Source organism: Callorhinus ursinus, unplaced genomic scaffold (assembly GCF_003265705.2).
Source record: "Callorhinus ursinus isolate GAN/ISIS: 27379988/994484 unplaced genomic scaffold, GSC_fseal_2.0 scaffold24, whole genome shotgun sequence".
Taxonomy (NCBI): Eukaryota; Metazoa; Chordata; class Mammalia; order Carnivora; family Otariidae; genus Callorhinus; species Callorhinus ursinus.
In genome coordinates this window covers 8,133,942-8,144,336 of record NW_027397086.1, presented here as the reverse complement: position 1 = coordinate 8,144,336, position 10,395 = coordinate 8,133,942, and the positions used below count along the sequence as shown (strand labels likewise).

At 39.6% G+C, this 10,395-nt stretch overlaps 1 protein-coding gene across 3 annotated transcripts in view; it reads right to left on the bottom strand.

Moving 5' to 3' along the window:
• Window positions 1-10,395, bottom strand: part of STRBP (spermatid perinuclear RNA binding protein) — a 131,456-nt gene that overhangs the window by 7,207 nt on the left and 113,854 nt on the right. For all 3 annotated transcript variants that reach the window (XM_073905773.1, XM_025888534.2, XM_025888535.2), the window contains exons 13-16: window positions 10,062-10,220; window positions 6,395-6,529; window positions 6,051-6,191; window positions 3,281-3,404 (exon numbers count right to left, since the gene is read on the bottom strand). In XM_073905773.1, coding sequence (XP_073761874.1) covers window positions 3,281-3,404; window positions 6,051-6,191; window positions 6,395-6,529; window positions 10,062-10,220 — 559 coding nt within the window. The remainder of the gene's footprint in view (window positions 1-3,280; window positions 3,405-6,050; window positions 6,192-6,394; window positions 6,530-10,061; window positions 10,221-10,395) is intronic.

Sequence of the window (10,395 nt, the reverse complement as noted above, 5' to 3'; positions counted from 1 at the left end):
TGGGTTTATTGTTTTTTGTACCCCACCCCCAACCAATGTTACACCTTGCATCATGTTGTACATTGTTGATGCAAGCATCTGTTCCTACCCCAGATGACCTTCAAGCATTCACTGGGGCAGATGCTAGTCATCTTCTAATGCCCAGCTCCAAATCTCTTGCTTGAAACAAAACACTCAAATATATGCTGAATAAGTAAAAACTGCTTTTAGGGACTAACGGAAACATTTCCTGAGAGATGGAAATTTTCACTTTTCAGTCTATACTTAAGTCACATAAAACTGGGGATACAATGTAGCCTTAGTCTTTAGTCTTAATTGTAGTCTTTAGTGCTTCCCTAAATCTTAGACTTCAAGAGGATACAATGCAGCTAAAAGAGGCAGCAGGAGATATGCTGTAGGAACTGAGGTCAAAAGAGAAATTAATACTTTAAAAAGTTTGCATATCAAATCTATTCCAGGAAAAGGTACCTAGCTGGATGACTAAGGCTACAGTTTCAAGGGTTTTACCAAAACCTACTTAAAGAGAGATGAAACTAAAACCACTAAGCTAGCCACCGATCAGATTGTGGGGTTTGAACCCCAACTTCACTTTCACTAGCAAGGTGACTTTGTGCCTGTTATTTCACCGCTCTGAGCCTTACAGTCTTCCACAGTAATTGAGTTGGCAGGGGAATGTAATTAAATAATGTATGTAAAAACACTTACTATAGTCCCTGCTGCAAGAATACACTCTGCAAATGGCATATAACCTATTCGTAATCTAATTGACCTAATCTGAATCTTCTCTGGGCTATAAAAGAACTTCATTTTTAAAAGCTTCACGAGACAGGCCCTTCACAGAGGTCAATGTGATGACATAAGAGAAAAGCTACTATTGAGCCAACGAGCCTGGCAACAAGCAGACACACACAAAGCCTTTCACGACCACTGCCACTAGGTGATGGGTGGGAGGTAAGCGTCCCTGACCACATGACCGCAGACACTCCCAAATGGACAAAGCCCCCACTGAACATGCAATCAAAGGCTAGAAAGTTCATCTCAATAATTTGCCTATTATTAATAAAAGCTGCTTTCTTTAAATAATGATCAGATGAGGCAAAAGAATATGAAATATCAGTACAAACAGTGGGATGCAAAGAAGAGTGTCTTAATCCGGGACCCATCAATGGAACCAAACCCCGATGCGCCTTCTCCTCTCCCATCCCCCTTCCTCCTTCTCATCCTTCAGCATTCTTCGTCTCCTTCAACGGCACACTCAGTGACCCAGTTCCTCTTGCTAAAAATGCTGGGAGAAATCCTTGAAACCTCCCTCTTTTTCATTCTCCACATTAAATCCATTAACTGTGCTTCTGCAGCACGTCTTCAATCCGGTTGCTTCTTGCCACCCATCTGCTTCCCTGCACCCGCTGGAGATACCTGCACTGTCTCTGGCCTGAGCTATGAGTTTACCAGAACCTTCTAACTTGTCTTTTCACATCCACTTCTGTACCTACAGTCTATTCTTCACACTACAGACAATGATCTTTACAGAAAAGTCTGATGTTGTCACTTCTCTCCTTAGAGCCCTTCACGACTTCCCACTACACTTAGCATTCTAAGGCCAAAATCCACACCTTGGCCTCCAGGACTGGGATTGAGTGTCTAGCTTTAGCTCAAATCATTCCCTGTCCCTGTTGGGTCTCTCCCCACCAGCCCCCACCCAAAACACAGAGTGCTCTCCACACTACAGACATTTGGCCGTCCTCTAATCCTCACCAGCCGAGTTCCCTGGCCCAGCAGCACAGGGTCTCTGCACATGCTGTTCCCTCTGTGGACAACACTTGTCCACCCTAGTCTTCTCCAAGTTAATGCCTCCTCACTCTCTAAAGCTCAGGTCAAGTGTCACTTCTTTGCGGGAAGGCCTTCAGGCCCCAAATCCTAGACCCAGCTTCTCTGTTACATTCTCTCACAGAACATACCCTTGTCCTTCATCACAACCTTCTCAGTTGATAAGTGAGTGACTTATCTGATTGGCCTGTCTCACCTTTAGATCATAAGCTGCACACAGTAAACTCCCAAAGCAGGCACATGGTATTTCAATGAGTGAATATATTCATTCCATGACACATCTTTGAGCTCTGCCCCTACTGGGACAATTCCTACAAGTATAAGTCCAAAACCACTGAATCCACAGAACTTCCCAAATAGCCTATTCTAACTCTGAAAGAAAGAAAGAAAGAGAGAGAGAGAGAAAGAAAGGAAGAAAAAAAGAAAGGAAAAGAAAAGAAAGAAGAAAGCGGACACACACACAATCTAAGTGGACTTCTTAGCAATATTACATAAAAAAATAATGATGGTATAAGATCCAATCCTTATGAAAATTTCACCCTGATCAATTACAAGCAGTCTACTTGTTAAGTGAAAAGTTCCATAGGTTCAATATGGCAGACGACCTGACTTTAATGAGACAGCTCTACATCTACTGCTGAAATGACGTATTAGAACAGAAGGCAGAAGGAGGGCATCTTTTCCCCCATCTCCCTCAAGCCATGTGGTGAAATGGAAAGAATATAAACTCTAGAACTGCAAACACCTACATTCAAATCTCGACTCTGCTGTTCGCTACATGTCTCAGACTGAGCTAGCTGCCTTCTCCCATTAAACCTTAGTTCCCTCACCTAGAAAATGGAAATAATTTCTACCTGAGGAAACACTGTGAGGATTAAAAAAAAAATTAAGTGAAATCATTTATGCCAAAGTACCTGTTGTATATAGTAAGCTCTGGATAAATAAGTTTCCTTTTTTTTTTTTTTTTCATTTTTCTCTTTTTGTACTTCTGTAGACCTTTGCTGGATCCCAAACACTGAGTTAAAGAAAGCTATTAATGCTAGGCTTCACCCCAATGAGGGAGTCTCTTATCAGCAGTTTTCCTCTCCTGTTACACCCAACCATCCTCTACATGTCCCCGCTGAATGCACCCTGCTCACATGTCCACACTCCTCAATCTGTGGAGTATTTGTTAGCTGGAGTATTCATTTTGATAATGAATCAAAATATGTCCTCTCAACCAAGTGCAATATTCCTCATCTGTCACCTCCCTCCAGAATGCCTCTAGTCACTCAGCAGATTCCACAAGAAAACCTATGACATTCTGTAGATTTTCTTCTTCTGAATTTCCGTGCACACCCATCTTACACCTGTATTACGTTTCCAGGGACCGTGTATAACCCTGGAAAATAAAGGAGATACTGTTCTTCAAAGCCCAGAAGAGGAGGCAAACCTCTTACAAGCTATACCCTACCTGGAGCTATGTAGCCAGGAGCAGCTGTAGCCCCAACAAAAGCTCCCCTTGTTAGAGCTCCTCTTCCTCTGCCCCGAACAGCTTGGACTGCTGCAGACACAGCTGTATTCACAACACCCTTTGCCTGTTAAAAATAACACATTTTCATTACTGAGAGAAATAAGAACTAACATCCCATCATCTTTCTAATGCACAACCTCTATGAGAAACTTGAGCCCATAGATGAGTCAATGAGTGTCTATGACCTTGAACCTTTATCATCTGTAAAATAAAAATGACACCTACCTTACAGAGCTGTTCGGAAGAATATTTGGGCACATAAAAGTATGCAAATAACTTCTTTTTACTTGAGGGTTACTCAGAAAGAGTTCATTTTCTACACACAAATTTCGTAGTCAAATTACATCCATTACATTTTAGACCTGACTAAAGTAATTATAGACACTTGATACCTAGGTTTGAAATCCACTGAATTCTCCGCGCACAAACAAAAGCTACCCAATAAACCACCAAGAATTAGCTGTGAACCTGAGTAGAGTTAAGAAAAAAACAGTACAACAACAACAAAAAAACAGAACTATGAAGAAAGACCAAAAATGACAACTCCAGGAAGGTCATGTGATTTCTCCGAGTCTGTATTTTCTGCTATACATGTATGTGTGTATGTGTACATGTGTATGTACATGTACCAATCATTAAAGAAATACCACCTCTAAAGTCCCCTCTTGCTCTAAAATGCCATGGGACTCTGGTAAAAATCACAAATCTCTATGTCTATCGGAGTCTCCCACTAATTATACAATGAGGATAATGATACCCACTTTGTTTTACTTCAGAGGAGAAAGAGCAATTGAGAAAACAGCAAACTCTGAAACGTAGACTAGATAAGGACAAAGAGAACAGAGGGCTGCTAAAACATCCCTTTCTAAAACTGAAATTTTAGGAAAATCAAGAATATATAGTTTTAAATGAAACAGTATACTTATTTTTTAAATATAAAGACACAACAAAAACTCAAACTAAAAACTACCAGAATTCCCTCCTATAACCAAGGTGCAGAGCCTCAGAGCTCAGGGTGGAATAAAGTCAACAATATTTCAAACAGCTTAAACATTCAGAGTATACACACATTTATCTCACACTGAAAAGCCATCATCTTTTATTCCTCATAGGAACACCTCTACCACTACCATAGCTGGGCAGAAGACAGTTTCAAGGTCAAATGTATCATGCACAGGGAACAGCCATTTTTCTATCTGGCTGAAAAAAAAGGCAACCCACACATCCAAAATAGACTGCCTCCTGGCCGTCAAGCATATTGAACACATGAGTTTTAGAGCTTCTAGTATGGAAAATTTCTAAAAGTGTGTGAACCTCATGTAGATATCTTTTTTTTTTTTTTTTTTTTTTAAACACAGTTTAGTCCAAGTAGTCAGGAAGTAACAATCTGGTGGCAGTAGAGTGACTCCACACAAAGCGAGCCCTTGTCTACTAGAACCAAACTTAACTACCTAATACGTATCTGCACTCACTTTTTAAACACTAAAATTAACTGACCCAATACAAGATGTAACTCATGGTAAGAACACACCAAAACAAACAAGGTAACAATTACCTTTCTACTAATTTAGCACATTTCCTGGAAGGTTTTAGGGAAATAAAACCCCTTCTCTCTCTGCATGTGTACCAGTGCAACTTAAATGCTTTATTTGTATTTCATCTCAATACAAGTTACCCTTGGTTGTATTTTGAATCCTAGAATGTAAGCAATGTTTATTACAGTAAGTACAAGACAAGACAAATTTCTAAGATGGCTATAATATGCAACAGAATGCCCACGGTCTTTGGAAGGAGAAGAACCTAGCTGAAAGAGACCCTACCATCAGTTACCTGCGGTAGTAAGGGCAGTGTCTGTATCTCTTCAGGCCTCATCATCTCGTCTATAAAACAAGACCAACTCTACCCTTAGCCAGTGCACTCAGGGTATGTAAAAGAAACTAAACAAACTGTTTCATTCAGAACCTTAAGTAATCTTCCTTCTATTAGTCTAAACATTTTTAATTGACTTGTTTCTATCACATAATCTATTCAGACATTACTGTACCAGCATTCTCCACCAGGGAGAGAACTGTCTTATATTTAATAATGTACCTCTTTTGCCCTCACAATCATGCACATAGTATATGACTAGAAAATATTTGCGAATTCATAAATGAATGGATAGAAGGATCTGTTGTCCAAAAACATGTAATTAGGAGGCCATCTTTTCTAAAGACCTTTCTACAGTCCTCGGCCTTCAGCAGGACCGACATGCCCATTGTCACGAATGAAGAGAATACAGGGTCAAGTTCTACTGTGGCACCCCAAAGGAAAACACAAAATAAATAATGCAAAAGGACAAAACTGGAAAGGAAATGGAAGTGCATCTGCAGACTCTGATGAAAGTAAGCCCCTATACTCCTGGCAGTTTCCCTAAACAAATGCTAACATCTCACTAAAAGTACAGATCCCTCGATGCTCTACTTCATCAAGAGTGACTGAAAGCCCCCAAATAATGCTATTAGCTTTTTTAAAATATATAATTTGCCTATGAAGACCACAGAAAAGTGAATATTACAGTATTTATGATCCAACCCAAAGAAAAGGATGCCAAATGCAAGAAAAAGAAACAACTTCAGAAAAAGCTAAAGTGGCACCAAGGCAGTAAAGGAAATTTAATTTTGGTAATATTTTTCAAAAGTATTGCAAAGGTTTAATGCTTAACTCATACCTGAGGGATAATCTTCTTTTTCTTATTATTTGCTGCATTGGGTCCAGAAAACAGCTTCTCCAGGGCAGCTAAAGCTGCACTTGCCTTTGCCACTTTCTTATTTGGACCTGCACCTCTGAATTTCTGTCCATCTACTTCTACCTAAAATCAAGAACAACACTCTGCAATTATCCCATGCAATTCCTCTATGTAGTTTTAATTTAAATGTATCACAACACAGAAAACACCAAAAGTCAAATAGTGCCACAAGAATTAACTCAGTCTAAAACTTTTTTACACATAAGCTCAGGATAGCCTATGTCCTTGAGGCGAAAACTAAGGTTGGCTTGAATCTAGGTACACACCTCCATTACAAAGCGTTTGTCATGGCTTCCACCAGTCTCCGAGATGAGTTCATACTTAAGACCTCTTCTTTTTTCATTGAGCTCCATTACGGGATTTTTGCCACTTGCTGTGAGGATAGGGCCCTGAGTTCTTACCTAAAAGGAGGTTCAACCAAGTAAGATTTTAGAGTATTAAATTTCTTATTAATACAATTATACTATGTTTCTGTTGAAAAGAGGCTCAAAAATTATACTTTAAAGCATTTAGGGACTAGGGTGTGATCACCTCTACATGCAAATGACAAAATACCTTTAAAGGTATGGAAACTCTACAGGCAATAAACATGGCAGTCAGTCATCTAGCCAGCCTGCCCCTAAAGTAGGGCTGTCTCAACACTGTTCAAGAGCAATGTGGCGTTGCCATTACATGGCACTCTAGGGTCTGCTCTGTGGTGTTCATGATCTAAGAATAATACTTTAAATGACTAACAATGTGGACAGAACAGTTGAGATTCACATGACACCTGAATATTCACTGTTTTTCATCTTTAGGGTTAGGAAGAAATAACTCTCAACTTGGGAGATGGGAAGAAAATGTTCCTACACAGCTCTCAGTTCTCTCAAAAGAGACTTAAGGGCACCTAAGGTAAAAACAGTAGGCTACAGACTATGGATTCTGAAATTTAAAAATAAGAATAAAAGCAGTCACTCTCCGCTCAAAGGAGCTAGAGTATAGTGGGAGGGACAGACATAATCACTGTAAAACAGTGTATATTATACAACAGATGTATGTTATGGAAATACAGAAGCAGCCATTTTCTAGGGCAATCAGGATAGTTTTCCTGGAAGTGACATGCGAGCCTGACCTTAAACCTTAAAGAGGTAAGCACCAGACCATGATAAGGTGGAAACAAAGGAGAAGGGCATTCTAGACAGAAGAAACAGCCGTGGAAAGGCCCAAGAGAAGAAAAGAACATCTGTTAGGGAAATGGCAAGAAGCGCAGTTTGGCTGTATAAGGGAGTGAGCATAGGAAGACAGGACCTGACTAAGAACGCCCTTGATGGTGCCAATTCATAAAGGACTTTGCATGCCATGCAAATGAGCTTTGACTTTATCATGAACTATGATAAGCCACGGAGAGACTTTAATCTAGAAAATTCAGGATTAGATATGTACTGTAGAAAAATCATGCCAGGAGTAGCAGAAAGAACTGACTCGAGGAAGGATTAAGACTAGAGTAAGGAAAACAAGTAATTCATGTAAGTGTGAAGCCTCAAATGAAGAGAGAGTGCAGCACCAAAGATAAACCACAAAATACTGCACCTATAATTTTGAGAAAGGAGAGAGACCCAAAGATTGAGTACTTTTTGAGGTTAGAGATCATGTCTGTAATTCTACCATAGTAATTGCTCAAGAAATACTGAACAAAGAAATGAATGCCCCAGGGGCGCCTGGGTGGCTCAGATGGTTAAGCGACTGCCTTCAGCTCTGGTCGTGATCCTAGGGTCCTGAGATGAAACTCCCTGTTCAGCTGGAAGTTGCTTCTCCCTCTCCCTCTGCCCCTCCCCCCGCTCATGCTCTCGAGTGTGTACGCTCTCTCTCCCCCCCACCTAAATAAATAAAATCTTAAAAAAAGAAACAATTATTATGTATACATATAAAGCCAATGGACAACAAGAGTCTCTTAATAGTTACTATTCTATGCTCATTTACTAAGTGGTCAAGGCTGTAGGGAAAAAAAATGAAACACTGGACAACTTTTCAAGACAAGTTTAATAAACATGCCTGGGTCTTCTGCAATAAAAAACAAACAAAAAAAAAAACCCTCACTTCTTGAAGAGTTTTTGTAATCTATATTTTTTTAATTGCAAAGCAAATTTCCAGTCTCTTTTTTTTTTTAAAGATTTTATTTATTTGAGAGAGAGAGAGAGAGAGAGCGCACGAGCAGGAACACAAGCAGGTGGAGTGGGAGGGGGAGAAGCAGGCTTCCCGCGGAGCAGGGAGCCTGATGCGGGGCTCGATCCCAGGACCCTGGGATCATGACCTGAGCTGAAGGCAGCCGCTTAACGACTGAGCCACCCAGGCACCCCTCCAGTCTCCATCTTTAAAAGGTAATGAATAATTTATGAACCTAGGTCTATGGTAATCACTCTCTACTTTCAAATCTGAAATCACTTTTATAAAAATGAGTCAAGACATATAAATATTTGCATTTTAATATTTTAATTTTAAATGGAGACTAAGGGCTCTCTCCCCCCGATTCCCATGCCATTACCACATTGCATAAAACAAAGCACAGATGTACTCCTACCGAAAGCACCATACATGCATGTGGCTGCTATTAGTGCAGCCCACACTGCTCTCTCTCTCTCCCCCTAATTCCCCTGAACAGTCTAAGTCTCATAGCTAATGAGATCTTTCTTCTCTAAGTATTTATAACACTGCCAGGAAACACCTTGTCGTGTCTGTGATGATCACCTGTGAATGACTGGTCCTCTGAAAAGCCAGGTGCCAAGGCTCCTCCACGAGATCACACGGAAAGTCAGGCGAGGCTTCCACAGGCCTCAGCCTCCCTCTCCCCCCACACTGGCCTACCTGGCACCTCTCAAACATGTACTTTCACAACTTCAGGTCATTATACCTCCTATTCCTTTGATCCAAAATGCCTTCTCTCCACCTCTTCTCCACATAGCAAAATCTTACTCATCACCTAAAACCTCACTCACATTTTACTCCCTTTGATTTTACAGGTGTCTAAGTTTCCTAATCACTTCTTCTTTTGAGATTGTACATTATTATGTTCACTTTGCCATCATGGTACTTATCACATTACATTATAATTAGTTATGGATATGTCTTTTGTGCTTCTAGCCTGAGAACATTTTGAGGCTCTGCACACTATTTCTGCAGCATCTGGCAGTAAACAGGCACTACAAAAGGTTTGTAGACTGAAAATATTATGGTCCACCGAGTCTTTGATAGATCTCATTCCCAGAAATGAAAAAAAATTTTTTTAAAAACTTAATGTAACCTCTTGCTGTTACTTCAGAGCCAATTTTTCTTATGCAGAATGTAATGAATAAGTACCCCATGAATTCCCAAAAATGCTGTGTATAATCAGTACTTAGATTTCTGTCCCATTCTATTATCTGTGGCAATAAGCGCATACGTTAGGACTTACTCAGAGTCTGAGGAACATACTAGATCAGGCTATGCCTTCCTAAAGGCTAGATCAGCTCCATAATGACCCACTGCCTCCCACAGCTCAGCACAAACTTCAAATAATCCTAAATTTCCTCTGCTAGGCCTGGTTTTTCACTCTTTAGTTATTGCTGATATTGCTGATATATTTTAACTGTGAAATACTGGAAGGAACTTCCATGGCCAGCAAAAGGAAAATTCTAGTTAAATTAGGATACATTCATGTGTTGTGTACTATACAGCTATGTTTACAGGGTTTTTTTTAAAGTTAAGTGAAAAAAACAAGATGTAAAACTGCATGAAAATATGACTGCCAGAAAAATAGGCTGGATGGAAATAAACCAAAATATTAATAATGGCTATCTCTGGAATATATACATTTGTATATGCTTTTGATTTTCTTATTTATACTTTTCCACATCTCTCAAATTTTCTACAGTCTACATATACTCCTTTTTTTCTAAGGAAAAAAATATATAAATATACCTCTAAGGTACTGGAGGTTTCAGTTGTAGAATTTCCAGTATTATTGCTTGAGTTTGAAGAGACTGTTTCATTTTTGCCTTCATTATCTGATTTTTCATCGGAACTCATACATTCAATATCTGCATCAAAGCCTGTTGGGTATCCCATTGCTTGTAATACCTGTACAAATTACATTAAGATTCAGTTTTATTCAAACATCAGAGACCACAGAGAAGAGATGAAATACTGAAAACAAGTTTCAAATCCATAACATCTGAATCCATGAAACACCTTGCAGGAAGAGCAAGAGGGTGCTAAATCTACAAATCCTTGGTTAAACTAAGTTTACCTACTA